General features: G+C 35.8%; 1 protein-coding gene and 1 long non-coding RNA gene across 3 annotated transcripts in view; both read right to left on the reverse strand.

Annotated features, from left to right (window-relative positions):
• Positions 1-24,108, reverse strand: part of LOC128089734 (uncharacterized) — a 104,510-nt gene that overhangs the window by 27,630 nt on the left and 52,772 nt on the right. The gene's annotated exons all lie outside the window — the stretch shown is intronic.
• The window catches only part of CERT1 (ceramide transporter 1), a 72,331-nt gene that overhangs the window by 27,331 nt on the left and 20,892 nt on the right, over positions 1-24,108 (reverse strand). For both annotated transcript variants that reach the window (XM_052701419.1, XM_052701418.1), the window contains exon 3: positions 20,495-20,611. In XM_052701419.1, the coding sequence (XP_052557379.1) occupies positions 20,495-20,611 (117 nt within the window). The remainder of the gene's footprint in view (positions 1-20,494; positions 20,612-24,108) is intronic.

The raw sequence follows: 24,108 nt of genomic DNA on the forward strand, positions 1-24,108 counted from the left end.
TGTATTTAAGGGTATAAAAATTGGAAACTTTCAATTACTTTGGTATCTGTGATATCCCATAAGCAATTTTCACACAACATTCACAAAATGTACAGTACAATTATAGAGAGTTCAGATGGCTCAGTATGAAGACAACCCACAGTCTCAGTAAACCTTTCCCACTACTGAAACAGTGATTTTATTTTTAAAAGCAAAAAAAATTAGCAGAGATCAGAGAAAAACTTTCATCTCTTCTCCTTGAACGATTTCAAGCTTTTGCTCCAGGATATGGAGTTACTAGAATTTCTTCATTTAAAAAATGGTAATGGGAGGATGGTTGGACTAGATGATCTTGCAGGGCATTTCCAACCTTATGATTCTATGATTCTATGAATAACTGCCAACAATTTTTCTTGTTCCAGATTTCCTCAGCAATATTCTTTGTATAAAACTCAAATTAATTGAAAAAGAGCATCTGCATAACAAAAGGCAGAAGACAATAAGATTTAAATAGTTGAATATTACAGAAAACAAAGACTATATCTCGAATAAAAAAACACGAAAACACAATAAAAATATTAAGTTTCATGAGTTTCTGTACAGATAAAACTACAAGCGCAGATATTGAGGAACTGAAGGAAAAATGTTTCTCCATGAATTCATGTAAATAGTCAGAAAAACATGAATGTATGAAAGAAACAAAGTGTTCAGATTAATATTTGAAATGCCGCCAATCGGTGAATTTGATCAAACACACAGTGACAACATTGTGAAGGATCTTTGACAGGAAAAAGAAATGCTGCAGCACAGAAATCCTGAAGGGGTAGGGAGATGGTGAGGGTGATACAGAATGAGTAATAAGGAACCACAGGCAGCAATAAAGTTCTTAGCTGTTACTGGAAAAACTAGAACCTGCTTTGGAAAGTGAGGTGTTGATAAATAAATCAAATGAACTTACAGAGTTTTTAAAATGGGGAGTAATGAAAAAATGTTCGAAGTGCTGTTTGAAACAGGAGTATTTGCATGATGTTTGAGTTACAAAGGAACAGAGGCAGAAAAACTCCATTTTATCAAAATGAAGGTAAGGCTGAAGAGTTGTTAACACAGTACTGAATGAACACGAGTGAATAAGATTATTCAGAAAAAAACAAGAAGGAGTCTATTTGGCCTGTCTGAAGAATAAGGCCAAAGACAAAAAAAAGAATTGAGGAAACAGAATAAACTTCTAAAAAACAAACAAAAAAAACCCAGAATGGATTATCAAAAGCAGAAAAGAAGTTGAAAAAAATGTGACCAAGAAAGACAAGTGTAGTTAGAAATGACTAGTCTAGAAGTCCAGTCTGAAAGAATGTTAAATGATTGATTTACATAACACAACAACAACAAAAGAGGCATTTGTAAATTTGAAAGATTTTATATGGCATGTCTTTAAGTTTGTAGCTTTAATTCACAAGAAGTAGAGAAATATAATAATCTATTTGACACAGAAGTTTATGTTCAATGACAGTTTAGAGTGAAAGGACAGAATGCAAGAAGCAGTTTCCTTAAGTCAAACTTTAAGGATGTTTACATCATTTAGTCATTTCTTATGAACCACAACTTTAAAGCTATTTTACAGTAAGAAAGGTCCTAGGAAAATAGCTATAAAAGAACTAAAGGCTCCACTTTTCAGAACTGACTAGTTGTTTCAGATCATGTCCTTAAGGTATCTGTTGGATACAGCGGTGAGCTTTTTTTTCACCCCCTCATTTAAAAATACCAATTGAAATTGAAGTAATAAGGGGCTTTGATAATACATTTGGGATAATGAACGGCATTTTGAATTGCAATGTTCTTAGTGTTACAGTACAAAACTTACAGCTTCGACCACTAGATTTTAGGTAACCAAATTCTAAAGCTTTGATCAGTTTTCTTAAAATATTCAAGTAAGAGTTTGTGGCTTTTTTTTTTTTAAATGGACTTTGAGTCCTCCAAGGATGACAAGTGAAATCAAAGCAGGCAAGATAATTAAAAATATTTGAAAGTACAATTAAGAGTTTTCGGCATACAATACTATCTCACCCCAGAAGTGTTTAAGAAGCATCAACTATAAATCATAAAATATTTCTTTTAACATTTCCTTTAAATGCAAATCTAAACAAAATTAAACGTTCAGGTGTCAACTTCACTGTTTACTTAATCATACACTACAAATATTAAGATGATTCTGAATGCGTTCTTACTTCTGCCAGTTTAACAGTAGGATCTTATTTAATCTCTATTTAAGTTGTACAAGTTAGAAAGAAGGGAAAACATTTCAGTAGATTATGACTTCATGAACAGATTAATTTTAAAATGTAGCAAAAAATATCCAATGTATTGCAGCCAGGATTTTAATGATGAAGAGCAGGCGTATTCTGATGTTTTCTCTTTCAAGTGAGAAAGGCACATGTGTGAAAAAATGAGAGATTTAATTTTAGTAAGTGAATTTTTATAACGTCCATACATGAAGAATTAATTGAGGTCCATTTTAACAGTACTTCTATAGACCTTAGAAAATAAATCCCGGAAGTAGAAAACCTTGTGACTTACACTGCCTTTAATTCTTTTCTTCTAACATTACCCTTATATTAATGTCCATTTGAATTAACTCACAAAATAAAAGCTGAGTGGAAAAAAAAAAAAACCTAACTCCAACATGCCTAATTATTCAAGCTTGATTTTTTAAAAAGACATCTTCTCAGCAGTACATTTGACAATCATCTGTGCTTATAACTAAGCAGTTTATTGATTTATCAGTATTTAACACAAGGCAGCAATCTATAAGCTTGCAAACCATGCAAACTCAAAGCTGTAACACAAAAAAGCATTTAGACAGCTCTAGCTCTTTGCAACCAAGAAGCAAGCACACTGAATAGCACAACATGAATCTGAAATCTCTGCATTTATAGATGGCATTCACAAAACTAAAATATTTTATTATGTTTTAATAAATGAAGGGAAAGAGAACTCAAGACTAAGAATAGTTATTCACAAGGAGAAAGAGAAAATAAGTATTGCTTTATCACTGATGCAGAAACAAGTCATCCAGCTCACAGCAGGCACATGCAAGCAGATTAACACAAACAATGAAAGCATGCACCATGCAAAGCCCCACCATTCTACTACCGCAACATCTAAACGAGAGCAGGTCACTGCCGCATTTATGTCTTGCAAAGCAGAACATCATTAACTATTCACTGCAGAAATACACAATTACATTGAGAAGAGGAATCTTGACACAAGCTTCTTCTGTTCACGCAATTTTTAATTTCCCAGAGTAAAAAATCAGAAAAATGAGTAGAGTCCATACGATAGTACTAAGAGTCTCTGTTTGAAAACAAAAATAACTCAGAGAAATAGTACTGATTCATAGCACCAAACGCTACGGTGAAATTACCATGCTCAGTTTACAGATGCAGTTCTTCGGAATTCCATGCATGCATCATAGATTTAGATGCACTAAAACTGGCATTTGTAAGTACAGCAACAGCTTCAGCTTTCTAAGATGCTGCACAAAATCCAGTAATCCTTCCAAAATGTTTTTTCATTATGACAGGCGAGAGGAAAGAGTCACATTAACCAGAGCTTCATGTGATTCTTTACCGGTGCTGCTATGAGCAACAAAGCAAGGCATCAGAAGTGCTGTTATCAGTAAAACTGTTAAGTATTCACAGAATCATATTGTAGATTTCCATTCTAGCTCACACTGATCCGCAGGTTAAGGGTTTCCTAAAGTGGGTCAGTAATCCTCTGGAATAAAGCACAGACTTGCAGAAAAGCTCCTCCACTTAAAGATCAAATAAAGCAAATTAAGGTCCCACGTCTTGAAGAATTATTTTGATCATGCCTTTTTTAATACACGTGAACTGCTTCACTGTATGTTTGTCCACAAAGGCAGTTATTTTCAGCTACCATCATAAATTATTTAATATTTTACATAACGCACGCAGCTCCTCCCTCTGAGACATAAGACTCAGCCTAGGAGGTGATGAAACAGACATTAAGATATAGCAACCATAATCATCTTTTCTGCAGTATTTTTGAAAAAATACCACTGAAACATTTAAAAGATAATGCCACAGTAACTAAAAAAAAAATGTCTGCAAGAAAACGAGAAATGTGAAAGAGCTGGAAGATAATATGAAGGATTTGGCATAGACTAAGCAGAACAGGTCTTCTGTCAAACACGCATGATCCAAGGGTGATTTTCCAACTAACTGAATATTTCAGCACGTACTTAAAGAAAGAAATGGCACTGCTAACATGACCCAAGGAAAGAGTGCATAAGAACTAAAGGCACTTTGGGACGCATTTCTGTATATGGAAGTTGAAACAATAATTAACACACATCTGCTTTATGAGTTGTTTTACAGGCTCTGGCAATGGAAATTTAAGGTACTGAAAGCTGGGTGGCTATTAGTCAGCAGGAAGACAAAGACAGGAATGTCACAATCCAGGTCACAGCAGTTTACAGCCCTCCTGAACACAGTGCAGTAGACTATTAAGAAAGGTTAAAAAGCAGAAAATGTTCCAAAGTGAACTTTCTTCACACGTGCAAAAACAGGAAAAGAAATATAGACTTTCTGCTCTTAACAGTGATAAACACCACAATTCTAAATAAGCATCTTAAATGCCCAAGACCAACAGAAATTCTGAGTTGGAGAATAAGTAAAAAAAGGAAACTGATAAAAATAGACACTGTAGCTATAGTACAGCATTGAGATTATAGTAAACATTGTAACAGCTTGCTTAGTCTAACCAGCAACATCTTTTGGGTCATTACTACTCAAACTCTGTATAGTTTTGGTAAGTCACTGTATGCTTTCATGAACAATGGGCATCTTTAGCAGCAGCAAAAGCTATACTGATGTAAAGGTTAATAAGTCCTGGAACCATAAACTATCACATGTTTGAAAATATAAGGCTGACAAAGAGGCAATCAAAGGCAAATAATTTGACTTCAACAAGTCTTTATCCATGTAGTTCACATCCCTGTTTAATTACATGGATGCATACTGCTTTTCCATTACGTTTTTTAACTGCTATTTTGCACTTGAAGCCAATTCACTAAATATTATTCAGCAGCTTTAAAGGTTGAAATTCCAGATCAGATTAACAGGGTGGAATGCGTGATCCAAGCAGATAAGAACAGGCAGGATGCAGAGGAGACAACATCATGGAGTCTACAGAGTGTGAGCAACAGAAAGACTTTGAGATTTTGCTTCTCAGATCTAGGATCACTGAAGAAGAGCATGACCTCCCTGAGCAAAAGAGTCAAAGACCAAGTTGACAGTAACTGCTTCCCCTTATTTGCTGACTTAGAAGTAAAATTAATGTATCTTGTACTGCTGGGCCACCAGGTTATATGAAGAAAGGGCAAGAATGACATTTGCCTCTCTTGTGAATCTGGGCTATCAGGAAATAGACAAGATTTGTAGAGCTAAACAAGAACCAGCCATCTCTGTTCTGTTATTAAGCGCTGCCATAAAAAGCACTGATGCTCTGGTTTAGGTTCCCAATATGCAGGAGAACATTTTTGGACTTGCTTTACGACTTTGAAAGGCAGCTTTCTCTCTGCCAAGTGGGTGACATCTCTTTGTGCTATGCTGAGACATAGCTTGGAGTAACCTGGCCAATACTGATAGGTGAGAACTCAACCACTTAGTGTCCTGACAGGATCTACTGACATCTCAAAAAGCCTTACAGAAATACTGAACAGACGTACAGATATGCATAAAGCTCATCATGCTAATCAATAAGCAGATATGCTATTAAACCCTTCTGGAAAAACAAAAATATCATTTATCCTGTTACTCATCTTCTTCAGCTGCCACTGCCACAGACAGAAACAGATCTATTTTCCTTCTATTCTCTTTTCAATCACCTAGATATCAGAATAAAAATCTCTATTAAATGCTTGGCATACTCTAGAGCATGTAGAAAGTAGCAGATACTTGAAGAAGAACTGGTAAAGATGTAAAGTCCAAATTAAGTCTAAAAGAGGATTCAAGAAGAATCAGTTCTACACCCAAAGAGAAACTATAGCAACTATAGCTATAATTATAAACTATAGCTGTAATAATGTGTTCAGTTTAAACTGCAATTTTATCTGTCATTTGGGAAAAGGTGGAGAAAATTTTAAAAAGAGCTAGTCTTGCATTCTTAAACCAACAAATCTGGTCAGTTTTTCCTTGGTTTTCAAAACCTGTTCCTTATTCTTCCCGTGTCCTTTTTGCTATAGTACTCACTATTCAATTCCCTCACTCCTTTCAAATTACCAAAGAAGGTTTACTGTACTAACTGCAGACTTGCATAAAGTTTATACAAACTTAAAGACTTCTTGGGACGGCGTCTTTCCCTCATGTTCCTGACAAAATTTCAGATTCCTGAAATTGGCCAGGGCTGAAGCTGTATAAAGGCAACCTATCTGTATCAAAATAATGGTTATTTAGAAACAAAGCCCAGTCTGCACTAAAATTTCTTTATTCACACAGAATCCTAGCATTTCCTACCATTACCATTTTACATAGAATCAACTTCCCAGAATAAGAATTTTTAAGTCTAAACTAACTAGGCAAAAACTGTCAGATGATATTTATTTATTTTCAGAAAACTAACACACCAGCTGGAAAGTAGCAATGATAAAGTTCTGAAAGACTAACTATACTAAAAAAAGAATAGTCCTACATAACATGAAGAGTTTGTAAGAAACATTTGTAATATTTTAAGATCCTAAGCTTACAAAAGGCTGCTTCTAGTGCACCAAGAAGAAAGCAAATTAAAGGATTTATGTGCTGACTGATTTTTATCAGTACACAATAGACGTAATGACATTTCAAGAAGATAAAGATGAATAGGTTTACAGGGACTAGCATTTCTTGATTCTGCCATTCTGATATTAGCCTATAGGCCAAAAGCAAGTCTGACATAACAAATGCAGAATGCTGAAGTGATAATTCATCTTAGCTCTTCAAGTAGTTAGACATAACACCTAACCTAACCTCAGACACAGAAGAGCAAAACATTCACATAGTGCTGCTCTCAACTGTTTTTGAAGGCTCAAAATACTTTGGAAAAAAATTTAGATTATGCTAAGGTCTCTGTATGATTAAGTTTCAGGTAAGGCACATGTCTGAATATCTACAAGGATAAAGCTATTGAATCACCAACCTGAAGCATGGGAGTATGTATTTCTACTACAAAATAACACATACACTCTGCATTTAACAAGGCAGACTGGACGAACTATTCCCATCCACCTCATAATATTTCAGACTGAGCTTATTTAAGATACACTTTTGAAAAACACATCAGTTAATCTCCAAGTCGATATCCTTTGTATCCACTAGAGGGAACTAAAGAAAAGCAAACAGATACATCTAAAGGTTACTATTGGTCAAAGTCCAACAGTAACCCTTATCCTGTTTCTGCCTCAGTCCCTGCGCATACAAACCTCCTTTTCTTGGCAGACAATTAAAAACAGAGCACTTTTACCTTTAGCCTTTATAATTACACTTCAAACACACGGCTACATAAAGTTCTCAGTACAAAAGAAGTAATGACGTCTATTGCTAGAAGAGTGACAATACATGAGAAGTTACACATTACATTTTGGAGGAGATTAATGAAATTATAAGATGTCTCTCAATTATTAATTTCAAAACAATGAAACAACATGATTACTTCCAGTTAAGATTGTCCAAAGTTATCAGCACAAAATTAAGCTCTCTGGCACATTTAGACACAAATTTCTTAAAAGCTCATCTATTTAAGCACAGAGGCTCAGAATAACTTCACAATTAGTATGTCACTTAATACGTGACGTACAGAAAATGGTACAGCTCTGCCTCAAGGACTCATAACCAAGTAGAAGAGATTCACATTCAGCTGCTCTGCCATTAGTCTGCAGCTGTCAAACACAGCTTACTGTGAGAATAAGCTTCATATACTATGTAATAACACGCACAGGCTGTGTTCACAAATAGCGTATGTAGTAAGTAGGCTCTCACCAAACTAGTTTTCCCTGTATGTATATGAACTTTGAAAAGTAGCAAAAGAAACAGACTTCTGGTTAAACCCTTCCAAACTCATAATAAGGCATGGAATAGTGATACAGGGATACTTCATTTGTAATAACTCATTTACTCTATCCACAAGACAAACTAAAGCAGGTTTAGGGATGTTTGTAAGGCTGTTCTATGCAATGAAAGTTTCATAATTCTAGTATTTGATAGTTTAAAATGTGATCAGACTTTACACACAATGTCAGTACACGTATCAGTAAAAATACTAAACACAACTTAATCTGTCAATACAAAAGCACCCCACACACTACAGTGACCTATTTGTGTGAAAAGGTAATGTTTTTCCTTGCTGCAAGACAACTCCCTCTGTGCAGACAATAAGAAGCACAACTTCAAATACAGCACAGGTCTCCACAATAAGCAGACCTACCCTGCCCTTGCAGAAAAACTTGGGAACTTGTTGGAGAAACAAAAGGCTACTTCTAATGCACAAGGAAGAAAGAAGACCAAAGGATTTATTTACCAAAATGCTCAGGACTTCAAAAGTAAACATTATGACTCATTTAATTCAGGGGTGTAATACTGTTGGCCATTGTTAGGTTGCACATTAGGCTGCATGCACGTTTTTTTTTTACTTGTCTTCCAGAGGGGTAAAAAAAACTTTGCATAAGACCAGAACAGATGCCAGTATAGTGCTGAACACCAAAATAAAAATCTGCCCACAGAAAACATCAGTTAGAGCACAGCGTATTGCTGATAAAAATGAGCAGTTAGTAGCCTGTCATGACTCAGCCTCCTTGTAGTGATTAACTGTCTCATTTCATTACAGCACCACTGTGCTCTAAGCCATCAGAGCACTTTCTGCAAGAACTTGTGCCTTAACTGCACTACAGTTCCTTGTCCATTCTCCACAGCATTGATAGAACGCATGCTGCCACAGGATCTTCACACAGATCTACATATATATTTGACTGCTCAGGCACAGAAAAGCACTAGCCAGAGAAATGGCAGAAAAGTGGAGCTATGGTACTGTTGTCCAAAAGTGCTCAACTCAAGCAGGCTCCGGAGTCTAAGACAGTACAACAAAACTTTGCAGACTGCCTGCGTATCACAGAAGAAGAACTTTTCCCCACACATTTTGTAGTGAAGCACTGCAGATCAATATGTCTGGCAGCAAGCCCTTTCAGTCAGCTGACACAAGTTTGTTTCTAATTGCAGACTCAGGTCACACGCTGCACTTTTCTTTTCATGTGACCAAACCCAAATACATATGGGACCAAGGTTTTCTCCAGGTGCACAGAGAAACACCTGTCTACTCACGTGGATACTCCAGAAACAGAGCAATGTACAACTGGTATTGCCAGCTACTGACGCAACTTATGGGAATGAGCTGAGAAGAAGCCATGGTGGTTGCTCCTCAAGAATTAGAGCAACTGCTAGCCACAAAAGTCTCTGAAGTATAGTTATATCTAATTTATCTAAGTCCTATGTGTAGCTTGATTAGATTACAGTAAATGTAATCTAATTTGCTGTTGTTTACCTTCATACTTTCTTTTTCCATTTCAAAGGTAGGTTTGCCTACTGTTTCCTTAAACCTACTGAACACCACACACTATATGATACATATTTTATTTTTATTTCCAGCTTAACCACAGTTCAGCATATTTGGGGGTAGGTATAAGCAAGAATTGGAATAAGTATATGCTATAACTTAGAACAGTGTATGAAAAGGAAAAACTTAAAGGAGACAGGGTTAAACCAGATCCCCCATTTAAGAAACCCAAAAATCTGCAAATTTGAGGCAGTAAAATTTTGCTGTTCATTAAAAAAAAAAACAAAAAAAACATTTTGAAATAGGAATGGCGATTCCTTTCAATGTGAAGTAGAAAATATAGCATGAACAATATTGATTTAACTGCTATGTAAGGAATGTGGATTTATCACAGAATCAGAGTAATAGAGGTCACAGGGTTTGTCTAGTCCCACCTTCTGCTCAGAGCAAGTTCCGTTACACTTCCAAGTCTCCACCCTACAAGGAAGTATTCTTCTGAGAACTACAGTATCTACTCCTAAAGCCAAAGTGACTGTTATGAAACATAACTGGAACACACAAGCAAAGACTGGGTTGGTTGAAGTGAAATCTATTTTGTTTATAATTAATCAAGTGTGTGAGTCTGGAATTACAGTTTTAGTCAAGCTCAAAGGAGTTTCAACTGCAAGCATTTATCGATAAAACTGCAACTTACAGCTACTGTTGGAATACAAACCCAAGGGTGGCAAGAAAGGCAACAACTATTTTTTTTCCTTCTCTGAAAGGGAAGTTTCAACAGTCTGTAACTGACAATATTTAAGCTTACTGCAGCTTATGCTTATGTAGTCAACTGAAACTGCTGATTCACTTTCCACTGAAGTCTTCTTTCAGGAAATAGACTATGACTAGCAGTAAATGTACTTTGCAAGTTTTGTAACATGAATACAAATAAATTGCTTGTCACTTAAGAGCTCCTGCTGATACCAGTGCTAAAATAATGGAATCTGTCAGAAATATGCAATATTGATTTCCCTCCTTGAAAGGGTATACTTGATTCAATTTTGAATAAACACTTTTGTAATTTCTACTAAGTATTAATACATCTCATCTTTCCCTAAAAGCATGTTTTCCCTATAACAAGTTTCACTTTCAGTGTTACAATGTATATGAGGACAAGTGCCTATCAGCTTACCAGCACCAGCCATCCTCTTACTTAAACCAGCAACACCAGGTAATTACCAAATCCTCCCAAGTTATTTCAGATCATGGGGACACAAGAAGGAGGGATGGACACCTCTATATTCTCCTTCCTGCCCAAGCCTCAACATGTTGTTAAGCCTGTATTCATATCTATCAATGTATATGACAATAATATTTAGCTCCTAGTATTTTAAAGCATGTCTTCTTCCCCCACTTTGAATAGCTATGTTCAAGACATCAGAATTCTGATTCCTCTGCAGAAAGTCCATTCATCTAAATGACAATGTAGGGAGCAAATGCATACTTTGAAGCATTATCTATTCTCACAGACAGATTTTTTTTTTATTCTTCTACAGTGTCAAACATATCAGAAGAATTAACTTCAAAGCTTCCAATTAGGGTAAGTGGACAATGAACTTATGCAAGCAGAAGATGCCAAGTCTTGTCATTGTTTCTAAAAGAAACAACAAAAAAAGAATTTTTATTTTTATTTTTATTTTTTGAAGGACCAGAGGGGAAAGAGGGAGGCAAAAGAACCAAAAAGTCACAGACAAACTGATTTGAAGTTTCCTCTACTGAATGTTCACAAATATATACCCACTGCTACTGGAACAGCCACCCATGAGGCTGGCTGAGCAGCACCTATACCCCAGGCTAGGGTGTGATCCTGGTCTGTCAATATCAACTTAATGAGCTTTATATAATGGAAAGTTCCCTGCTCACTAAAAACATCCCTTGCAATGTCTTTTTAGAAATAAAAATAATAATAAAAATAATAATAATAATAATAAAAAAAACACAACAAAACCACCTGAATTTGGTAGGTAGGAAGCATATAGAGCATCTAGGACTCTTCTATTAAACACATGGTGTTGTTTAAGCTGATGAGTAATGATTCTGAGTAAACAGTAAGAAGATGCATTTGGCAAGTGCCAACTTTAGCTGTTTCTTACTCACTACTTCCACATTTCAGTCTCTACTTTCTGTTCTAGTACAAAGACAAACACCTGCCCTGATTTGAAGGGGGAACTTGACCAAAATGAAGTTTGAAACAGGTCTCTCAATGAACAATATTTTCAGGGAGATTGTACAGAAAGGTTCTGCTGCTGCCACAGAGAAAGAGTAGTGCTATTCTGCTAGATACATGCACTGGCATTTCCCTGATTTCTAAGAAATGAAAGTATGCCCCATCAATATTACTTACTACAGCTGTTTTTACAAAATAAATCAATAACACCTGTCTTATCAGCAGAATTCTCATTTACAGAATGAGAGTGTTTATTTACTGCACAGCCAGCTGCATGGTTGGTGTACAAGCTTTCCCCAGTTCTTGTCACCTTAGGCATTAGACTGAGCACCACACTTATTTTAATCATATACACCACCTTACATTAAATAACATTACAAAAATAGACTGACAATCTTAACACCTTAGCAGCAGCATTACAGCTTTTACTGTTATTTGGTATGTTAGTATTTTTGAAATGTTTGCTTTCACTTCACATTGCACTCATGAGGCAATGCTTTGCCAATGTGCATTCTGGCCTGTAATTTTCAAGCACTCTTTAGATACTCTTCCAGGCATTTCAGAACACCCTGGTTCAAAGTTATCTGGTTGTAGTCTAACCTTTTTACACATGAATCTTCAGCCAACTCATGTGTTTAGCTAATTCAAGGGAATAAGTGGAGTTTAATAAATTCTCAATTAAGTTCACTGCTGTTTGAGGGCAGGAGATTCAAAGGAGAGTTCAGGAGCCCACTAAGATTACAAAGACAATTACTTAATGTTCAGACAAGATGGAGGAGAAAACTTTAATTAGGAACATATGGCCAACAGTGATCACAGCTCTAATGGACACAAAGATTTAAGACAGTCTTAAGTTCATACATGTACACAGCTGCTGGTAAGAAGCTCGCACAAGAATAGCACACAAACTCAGCATGATACTGCTAAGTGACGTAGTCTTTCATTACTCAGTCAGCCACCATTCTCACCATTTGCTAGAAAATATTAGATTAACAAGAATCATTGCTTCAGAAACAGAACTGCACCCAAGCAGCACAAATATATTGTTTCTGGAATAAAACTAAAATCAGAGACAATGTATTTCAAAAAACATAAGGTGATGGAACAGCAGCAAAAACTGTAAGAAAAACAGATTTATATGGTACAATTTCTTGGTTCTACTTGCACAAATACAGCACAACTAACAATCTACAGATTTAAAGATAAACAGTAATGAGGCTGTGAACCACTAACGAAGTGAAAAAAACATGGTGTTGCAAAACAATATAGTCTACAAGACCCACAGAATAATCCTACATTCTGTTCAACATCTGTAAGATCATCATTAAGAACAATGAGTCCAGTTTTGGTGCTGTACTTCAGAGAAAGGTAAGAACTGAGTTTGGACGAAACTAATACGAGGAAGAGAGCTGTAAAACAAGTTCATGTAAAGAATGACTGAGGAAAGGGGAGCTATTTAGTCTAATGCAAAAGACAAGAAATGTTAAGCGGAGCAAAAATGATGGAAGTAATCTCTTCCAGAATGACTGTAAGACCTCTTTTAAACAGAACAACTCAGAGCAGATGAGAATGCATGAAGGAAATCCTTCTAACAGCAGAAACAACTTAGTGATCCTATGACCACACAGCGTTACAATACCCAATAGTCTAACTTACTACCACACACAGTATTGAATAATATTAAATGAAAGTCATTCTTAAGGGAGGAATTAATTAATTAATGTTAAGACCCATAAGAAGTTCTCTTCAGTTTTTTTCTTTTCTGGTACCATACTGGTCAGAGATCACTGAAGAACAAAACATAAGAACCAACATCTACAGCTAAGGGGCTGATGAACTTCAGAAGCTAAAAGTTACTCACAGTTGAAATAACATCTTTCAGCTGAACATTTCCCACTTCAGCCTGAGATTCAGGCCAAAATCCAAAATAAATAAGCTTATTATTGCAGAGTTCAGAAGATTATTACTGGACCTAACTTTCTGTTTACTTACTAGGGAGTGTTTTGACAAATTTGAGTTTGAAGGGAGGTGTCAAATGTGAACATACAAGGACATAAGTTACATGGTTTATATCAACATATGACTGTGACAGAACTGCAGCAGGATCTAAGTTACTGCATAAGCCTGAGCAACAATTCATAGTTTTCTTGTTTCAAATTAGCGAACAATGCTTTGGCAACACCTTTCAGCACAGATCCTTACAGCTCATCAGCAAACTGCCTAAAAGTTTAAGTCTGTTAAAAAGAGATTTGAACTTTTTACAGCTTAACACAATCAAGTTTTCAAGTGTCCTCTCAAGCAAGTTCCACTGCTGCTGCCAATCAGAGCCTCAAAAATACATAGCAAGAGGGAAGGACTTCATCCTGGAGCAATCTTTGCACTTTTACCGTTTCAGAAAACTCCCACCAAGCTTAGCTAGATTTAACCAACTGTACAGGGGGAGACCAGTGGGAGATTACTTATAATAATCTCACTAATAAATAAGTATTTGAGAAATATTATACACTTGTCACCAGCTTGTTATTATATTATTTGCAGCTTAGGTGTTCCATTTTATCATCACAAATTCCCTAACACAAAACATCTGTTACACAAACTGAAAACCACAAGTAATCACAAGAATTATCATAAAGGTTGGAAAAAATCTCTAAAATCATCTAGTCCAACTTCAGCTGATCACTATCATGCTGCCCATTGCTCCCTCAGTGCCAGCCATATCAATGTATTTCTTGAACAACACAGGGACAGTGACTCTACCACCTTCCTGGGCAGCTTGTTCCAATACCTCACCAGTCTTCCTGAGAATAAATTTTTTCTAATATCTAATCTGACCCTCTCCTGATACAACTTAAGGCCATTACATCTTATCCTATCACAGTTACTTGGCAGAATAGGCTAACCTCCACCTCATTACAACCTCTTTTCAGGTAGTTGTAGAAAGTAATAAGGTCTCCCTGAGCCTCCTCATCTGCAGACTAATCCCAGTTTCCTCAGCAGCTCCTTATAAGACCTGTGCTCCAGTTATAAGCTCTGGATATTTCAATAACACAAAACAAACAACCTGATTTCTAGCAGCAATAAAAAGATATAGTGAAGTACTTAACTCACCTGTCTTTTCCATTTATGCCAGCATTTACCTTCTTTCATAATGTCTTTTAGAATTAGTTACTTCAAAATCTTTTTAAACAGTCCTCTTATATGCAAGGTCAATTTCACGGACAAATAATCTGTACTACAACTAGCTGTAAAAACTGTTACAGAAACAAATATGGTATCCTGTAAGATCCAAACAGTCAACATCAAAATGAAAAATGTGGACTCTATTGATGTGCTGCAAAACAAAATCAATAGAACACGGCAACTCAAATCAATTTGAAAGGGCGGTGGTGGTTGACACAGGAACTACTTGAGAACAAATTTGTCCCTATATTAGGTCACAAGTATCAGTAAAAAAGGTTCTCATCACCACTTTCCTTCTGTGTTCTTTATGAACTTGGGAAATGAAGACAAGGTTACACAATATTTACTTGCTATCTCTTTTTCCATCTGCACTGGTGCTTTGGTTTATACCAGTCTTACCTGGGAGCTGATCTAAAGGAGGGAGTAGGGACAGGCTTGTATTAGGATGAAATGCCAAAAAATGAACAGATAAGGTATCCACATTCTTCCTCTTCTTCAGATCTCAACAGTTATTGCTGACAAAGCAAATTATTTTTAAACCATACATCAATGAAGCGTCTGAACTCCAGAAGAGGAAGTAGATGGAGAAATGGCAGACTATTTCCATTCCTTCCCATCATATGTCATTTCTGAAAATACTCTTGGCAATTTTATTTAAAAAATAATTATCTAGAATGTATTTCTAACTAGCATTCACTGATCAACATTAGAAGAAATACTGTTTGCTAGAAGTGGTTTTACTGCAATTCAGTAAGCTTACCAAAGTATGCTTAAAGGCCAAAAAACCTGAAGATCACTTGCACAGTGTTTCTGTACGAATGTAAATATAGCCCACATAAATACACAGCCAACTTACTTTAGCAGCTGCACAAAGACCTGCCAAATGGCAAAATGAAATTTAATGTACTAGTAGCAAAAGTCTGATTTTGTTTAACTTCAGATTTTAAGAAGTTTGTTATGTTAATATGCTGAATAGAAACGCTTTTACAGCATTCCTACTCGGTATGTACATTTCTATTAATTTTGAATTATATTACTGAGATATGCAGCACATTTGGATTTGGATTTATTTGCATGTCTTTACTAGCATTACACATAGATTAGTTCAGTCTTGGGATAGAACTAGAAATGTGTAAAAGGAAGAGAAAGATTGTCTTAGAATTTCATAGCTCTCAACTGTTGAAAGCCTGTGAACAAATTCAGTGTGTTACAGTACCCTTTCTACAGTTTATTTCCTGTTGATACATTGAGCTCTGTTTTTAAAAAATAAAACTCCATGATGTTAGTTTCTGACTAGATAAACATAAGAAGTTCTTGCTGTGCTGTCAACTAATACAACAAAATAGCACAAAAAAGATATCATCACTAGCATTTTTCAAATCTTTTTTAGTGTGGCTAACAAACAAATAATGTGATAGATAAATATTTATACAGTGTTCAAACAAAAGTCTCACTTAAGCACTGTTCATGTGAAATTACTGAAATGGTTATTTATTTGAAGGGATAGGCAGATGCACTTAAGCCTCAGTTGGAAGTTGAAACATTTCAATTACAAAAAATAGAAAATTGAGATATTTCAAGTTACCATCAAGTTAGAAGAGAAACTTAAGATTTTCTCTGAGCTTGAAAGAAGTTACTCTTGTATAAACTCTTACATTTAGACAAAAATAGAAGACTTAAACTACTTACATAGAAGGCTGAGATTAATTTAAAGAAATATTTTAATATACCTCAATATTTTACCCAGTATTCTTCACACTTCACACAGACTTTTTTTGTACTATGTACTTAAGAAATCTGATTTTAGCATACATTTTTAGATTTGGAACAATTTGAATGGCTTGAGGACTCCTTTTTAAGAATACCTTATGGGTTATTTGGTTATACTACAGATGCTTCAAGGGCATATTACACAGAGGTACTCTGGTTTTAGTCACTAGGAGTTTTGCTTTGTATGGTGTTGGACTTAACACTGAACTTTCAAAAACCCTTGCTTTCTCCTCAGAATTCTACCTGCTGGCTTCTCTTCCTGCTTCTAAACAAATCCTCAGCAACTGTTCAACTCTGGTTAGATGAACGTCACCAAACATCATTAATTTAAAAGTCCTGAAATTCAGCAAATTTGCTAAAAATGAGTTAATTTATCCAGATTATGCTCTGAATTGTAATTCTCATTTACCCTGCTGGTATTTATGCTTAATAAGGATAAATTTTAATTCAACCAAAACAGAGTGTAAAGAACAAAAATATTAGGTTGGTATGTGAAGGAGTATATGAAGAAGGAAATCTTACTTATTTGTTTATATCACATTGAACACTTTCATTTTGCTTTCTTGAAGTTCCAGTCAACTGAGGTCCACATTCTCCATGCACAAACCCAGATGTTTTCTCACTTTCTCACATCATACAGCCAACAGTGTTAGAAATTCCATACTCCATTTTAAAACCACCATGAAGAGAGGGAATTAGTCCTTGAATACATTATTTAAGAAGAGGGTAGCTTTTCAAAAACACCAATTCCTTGGTGCTCTTCCACCATTAGTATTTTTCCATCAGAGAAATAAGGAAACCAAGTCTGCTTTTGAGTTCTTTGGCAAAATGCATTGACATCAGATCTGACTAAGAAAAGGTCATTAGCCATCTCAGACGTGACAACCTCTCAGGAAAACAGAGAAGCTCCCTCATGAAACACACCCCAACAATCAGATAATTTACCCGCTCTGTGCATTTATCGAAACATTAGCAGAAAGGACTCATGGTTACACGTGAACCATTTTTTCCTCATTTGCCTAACTGCTCTCTTAGACTTCCCTTTCCTTCTGTTCCAGGAAATTAATAAGCACTTTACAAGCTATAATTAAAACATTTCATCTGCATTCAAGAGCTTCAGTACAAGAAAAGGCTAATACACTGATAAAAGCAAACAGCAGCAAATTCTAGCACTTTTTATGCTTGAACATTAGATGTTTTACATTTCTCAGCTACCAGCTACTCATTGGTGTTGCAAAGCAGTAAGTTTTTCTAAGTCTACTCACACACAAATTCAAAGTTCATTGTAAATCAGTGTTTTCTCTGTTCAGAACACAATGAAACAGTCAAGTTTCAGTCTCTTTCATACTCTAAAGATAAACAACCTTGTGAAATGCTACAGTAAGTCTCACAAATGTACTTTTGTTAGCAAACAGCTTAAGCAGCCTACAAGAACTACCTACCCACACAGCAAACAACAAAGAGCTTCAAAAACAGAAAAGCACAGTACTCAAGTTAATAAAAATGATTGCTTAGTGCAGGAAATAATTTCCTCTCTCAGTTTTGTTCAAATTATTATGTATCAATTCTAGAACACATTTGTCAAACAAAAGCAAATTTTATTTGCTCACAGTAGCTTTTAAAGGGACTTTTGCTTGAGTTTTATTAATCCGATCAGGACAATTGCTTCAGAAAATTTAGGAGTAAGATAGATAGATAATAGATAAAACTTTTCAGCAAAATGAAATACTTTGCCTCATAAAAGTTCATCTCCTATTCTCCATCAGGTGTTCTCATAGAAACCTGCTGAAACAACTGAAGAAAAATTGAAGGATAGATGAAATTCATTGAAACTAGCAATCATTGAAGTCTTTCTCATTCAAACTGAAAAGGAAATGGGACAAGCTTCCAGGTTGTGAATGTTACATTTTTCCTACAAAGTATATACTTTCCCTACAAAGATATATGCACATTATAGGAAAATAGAGCACTAACCATTTAATTATGAAAACATTTTATTGAAACAAGAATTCAGACATATGCTCTCCAGTAAGCATTAGCAGACTACAAGCTAGATTTAGATGTGTGTTTTAACTGGACCAAACACCTATTATGTACATACAAGACATTTCCAAGGCTTCTGGTGTTCAGATTTTACCTATTTTAGTAGGAACAGTTGAAAAAAAACTGGTGCATGTACACAACACACCTACAACATTCACCCTATGAAGCTATATGTGTATTATAAAGACAAATAATATTGCACAAGAAGAAAATGAGAATAACATGGCTTCCTGAGGTTTGATGACATACTACTGAGTGCAAGCCAGTGTTACAAGACTGTATCACCTTTTACCTTGCTTTGTCTTACATTCATCAAGTTATTTATTTGCATACTACTACAAGAGAATACTTTTAAATAATGTATTGTTTAATATATCAAATAGTTTGATCATTTATTTAGAAGTTAGGTGCCATAATATCTCCCACTTCACATAAGAATGACAACAAATGCTATTTGCCTTGAGCAGCAAGCAGTCTAGACTAAAAAGAAATATGCAGGAAAGTTGAAAATACAAACACCACCACCACCACCAACAAAAAACTCAATGAAAAAAAAGAAAAACAAACCAAATAATCTGTTAAGTCATTCATGAATGTGTACCCACATGTATGAAAAAACTCCCATTTTTATAAAAGCAGCTTCTGAAATGTCAGTTCTAGAGATGTGTAATTCAACAACTTGTTTGGAGCATCCTCTTGAGATATTTCCTTCAGGTGTTGCAAGATTAACACACTGCAGCATTCTCGTAATAAGCATACCCACAGATTAGCTATTATTTTTTTCACAAGATTAAGGAAAACAATCCTTGTTTTGCAACTTAATTTTGTTTGTTTTCATGTTGTCTGTATCAAAGTGAAAGCAAGATGTCAACCTATAAAAGGACAACTCGCTGAAGGACAGCACTTAAAATTTAAGAGTTTTTACTGCTTATTTTAAATCTTCCCCAAGAAAAGTTGAAAGTTCTCAATTACATACATTCCTTTGAGAAGCTCAAGGTAAAAATACAAGTAAAATATAGGTAAAATTAATTATGTACCTACTTATGTATCTATTTTAATTTATATTCCTGTAGCACTTGTGTAACCCAGATATTGATGTTGTGTTGTACTGGATATTGTAGTTAAACTTAAAAACCTGAGGCAGTGTTTATCTTGTACAGAGTGTATGCCTTGTGCATTATGTTCTTTAAAAATATCTGACCTTCAATCCCTTTAAATAAAAAAAAATAATGGAATTCCAAAGCATAGAACAAGAACACTAAAATGACTCATGATGAGTAGGGTCTTAGAAGACAAGGACACAAGAAACAGCAATCAGATTGAATAAAAGCAGCTAAAACAACAAATAACATACAAAATAAAAAACATATGAACCATATAAAACCAGAATCATAATCTAAAAGAATGGACTCCAAGACCAAGAAGTTTAACATCTAGGACAGATAACAAACAATTTGGTAATGACAGAGAATGGACAAAACCATTAAAAAGCCACTTAAATATGATGCAAGTTTTTTCTTTTTTCTAGGTAGAGGAAGGTTCACAGTTGTTAGCTACTACCTATGGAGGGTAAGTAAATAAATTCCACCGGAGTGTATTTAACTCACTTCAAAGTTGGAACTGTTGTCTGTCACATATAGTTTTAGCACTATCATGGAAGCTTATCATTCTCCACAAGGACCACCAGATCTAACGCATGAGAAAGAAAATAAGACTTACCTTGTGTTGTTCTATTGCGTCTACCCACTGTTGTCTGTGGTCTGGGTCCTGAGCTCGAAGATACCAAACACTATCATTTACACTAATATCAAATCTGCATTCGTCAAAGTCATGGGGCTGTGAAAAAACGGAGTGCAAGAAAAGCTGGAATTAGTAATGTGATCAACAGTATCTTACAGAATATTCTGATAATCAAACATTGTAATTAGCAAATCTTGTCTTTGATTCTAAATGCCATTTTATGCAGCTCTCTCAAATAATAAACTAATGTACACTTTCACAATGAAAAGTGCCTGTTTTCTGAAAAAGAAGCTGAAATGAAAAGCAGGAGACAGAAGCCAAACTGCTGAATATGTACTTATTAAAGAAAAGTTAACACAAAAAGCGTTCTACACAAATACTGACCAACATTTCATACTTCCAAACCAATTTTTTAAGCAACTAGTGGACACAGAACAAAGTACACTACTATCACTGTTCTTTTAAAATTTCGGAGCAAGAGATGAATTCAAGTTATTGCTGTTAGTACTGATTTTAGATGGAAGGCAAACCCACTAAGACAGAACCATAAAAACTGACAACAGCAAAATGACATGGAAGAGGAAAAAAAAAGGAAGCTGCTACACCCTCAACCTCCAGCTATTTTTGCCATCTAAGACAAGAATATCAGATAATCAAAAGCAACATTCAATCCTTTCCCATACCACTAATTCAGTGCACCTAAACTTTACAATGAAGACAGATGAGATGTAATGGGGGACAAAATAATCTCATCTGCCTTGCACCTGACATTGTCAAAATAAATCCCTAGCCAACATCCAAGAGAGTACAGCTTCTCCCTTTATTTGAAGTTACCCTTTATAAAGTCTTACTGTTATGGCTGAATACCTTTACTTTTTCTGCTACATGAAAAAAAATTCTGCTAAACATGAAAATATGTCAGGAAGCAAAAAGGCTCTTAGCTTAAGGCAGGTGATGTGATCCACAAGATCCACAAATTCTTGACCCCAACAACAAGGCTACAAGAATCAACATCCTTCGCAGTATATGAACTAGAGAGATTACAGTATGCTTATCTTGCAGACAGTTAAGGCACTGTACATCAGTCCTGAAACATTCCTCGAACAAAAACCAAAGAGCAATCTCATTTGTTGGTTTCACGCAAGAGTCCATAGTGCCAGACAGAATTATTTTCAAAGGATCTGAAAATTAAAAGCTACTTACATATAATACACAATCCTTCCAGTTCAGGTCTACAGGAGGAATAATAAGAGATACAGAAGAAACCAATAATCAAAATCAAACAAAAAGGAGCTCTGAGTTTAACAGGAGTACATGAAAGCTCCTTTTTTTTTTTTTTTTTTTTTTTTTTTTTTTGCAGCTTCATATTTGTTCAAGAATCTGGACTTAAGTTCAAACTAGAAATTTTTACATCCCAAAGAAAGAACAGCTACTGACAAAACTGACATTGGTGCATTAACTAACTTCTATTAATTACTTAATTAAAGCTGTTTTCAAACCTAATTACGTATGCTGTTTTTACTGAACCCACAGAACAAAAGCACACAAGGGACATCACATTTTCTCATCCAAGGTCATTTTTTTTTAAGAATGCACTTTTTACATGATTATTACAATACATGGGAAATATGTTTATCTGCCTTAGATTAGCAAGTCTGCCATATCAATAGTTTAAGCTTATAAACCTATTCCCAAACACTCTTCTATCAGGCTCTCTTTTGGGGTATTATGCATTTAAAGAAATGGAAGACTTTCCCAAAAACTGTTTGAAAAGCAAACGTACAGGAATTAGCTATCAAAGTTTTCACTCCCATAAGAGTAATCTAATTGATCTCCATTTGAGGCCATGTGGGAGGAGTTAAGAGCAGTAGCATGGCTTATCCGGCTAGAAAGTTTTTAGAAGTGAAAAGCTTGCACTTCCATGCACAACTTCACTGTATAACCTGTCAGAAAGTTTCTCCCTCTCCCTCTAAGATGAACAACTGTTACTGTAATTTAAGACCATTACCTATTTGCCCTTTTCAAAGGCATGTTTATGTATTCTCTTTCTTTGCACAGCAACTCTAAATACATTTGAAAAAATATATATACTTTTCCAGTAAGACATGGTGGGGAAGAGCTTTACTTGACGTTGAGTTACAAACTGAACACCATCCTCCTGGGTCATACACTGAATTTAACTTCTGCAATTAAAAGAGAGGACCATCTGCAAATGAAGTCAAGGTTTGTATTAGGCTTACATGTCAAGGTTTCAGTAGTGGGGAGCCTGCAAGGTTCCCTCTGTGAGCAAAGCCCAACAGCTGCTCCATATCAGATCACAGTCAGACCCAGCTGCTAGAGAAGGGACCTTGCCCCTGCCATGGTTCAACCATGAGTGATGCTGAGTGTGCTCCGGGAGCACAAATTTGAGAAAGGTCTCTGCGTGAAGACACTGGGGCCTACCCTGTTCTGGACACACATGGTTCCACATATGGCCCCAATGAGCTCCACCTGCTAAGCTGGTGGTGTGGCAGTGAAATCACGTAAAGGAAGGGACACTTAGGTAACAAACAAACAAGATGTGTAGGAGAATCTAGGAGATGAGTGAGGGAACTCAGACAAATAACCATATGAACATCCAGGTCAGAGAAAGAGGAGGTGCTTCACACACAGGGCAGAGATTTTACTGCAACAACTGGAAGAGATTACAGTACTGCAGATATTTCCCTGTAGCCCATGAGGAGGATGATGGTGGAGCAGAAAGCCACACAGCAGGCCTTTCAGGATCCCATACTGCTGTAGTGAAGTGTACCTTGAAGGAAGCTGCAGTCTGTCAGATGGACCCGCAGCAAGGCAAGGAAGAAGTGTAAAAATAAAGGACTTGTAGAAATATGCTGTTATGAACTGACTGCAGCAACCATTCCCATTCTCACCACTGGGAGTGCTGAGAGGAAGCAGAAATGTTGGCTAAGAAGGAAAAAAGTCGAAATCAAGAAAGGAGAGAAAGAAGAAGGGGATTTTTGTTTTATCTGCTTTCTACAAGCCAACTCTGTTTTTAACCGACTTGAATTTATTTTGCCTGAGCCTTTTGCCCATTATGTTAACTGGTAGGTGGTCCCCCTGTTTTTTTGTCTCAATTCACAAGCTTTTCATCTTATTTTCCCTGTCCATGCTGTCAAGCAGAGGGAGTGAGAGAGCAGCCAGGCAGGGGGTCTGGCAGCCAGCCAAGTTCAACCCACCACAGTAATCTAGAAAGTCATTATAAGCATAGATTGCGAGCAACTTACTTCTTAGAAAGAACAAGAAGGGACAAGGATTGTTCCAAACTAGAGGTAACATTTTTGCTGCATGTAGTCAAACTTCAAGGAAGGAAGAAATTTCTAAAGGAAAAATACAGGGATGACACTTGTTAAGAGAAAACAACATCACGGCAGGATACAAGGAGAATATTTAGAAGAGAGTTGTTCAGGTTGTTCTAAAAAGTGAGTGACGACTCCAGACAGAAATATACTAACTTGACTAAATACCTCTCCTTAGTGTTTAATAGGGCAAAAAAAGATCATGTTTTCGGACCTATCTTGTCAGATAAAATTCTTTTCGAGTACAGCATTCAC

This window comes from Tympanuchus pallidicinctus, unplaced genomic scaffold (assembly GCF_026119805.1).
Source record: "Tympanuchus pallidicinctus isolate F22 unplaced genomic scaffold, pur_lepc_1.0 scaffold4, whole genome shotgun sequence".
Lineage (NCBI taxonomy): Eukaryota > Metazoa > Chordata > Aves > Galliformes > Phasianidae > Tympanuchus > Tympanuchus pallidicinctus.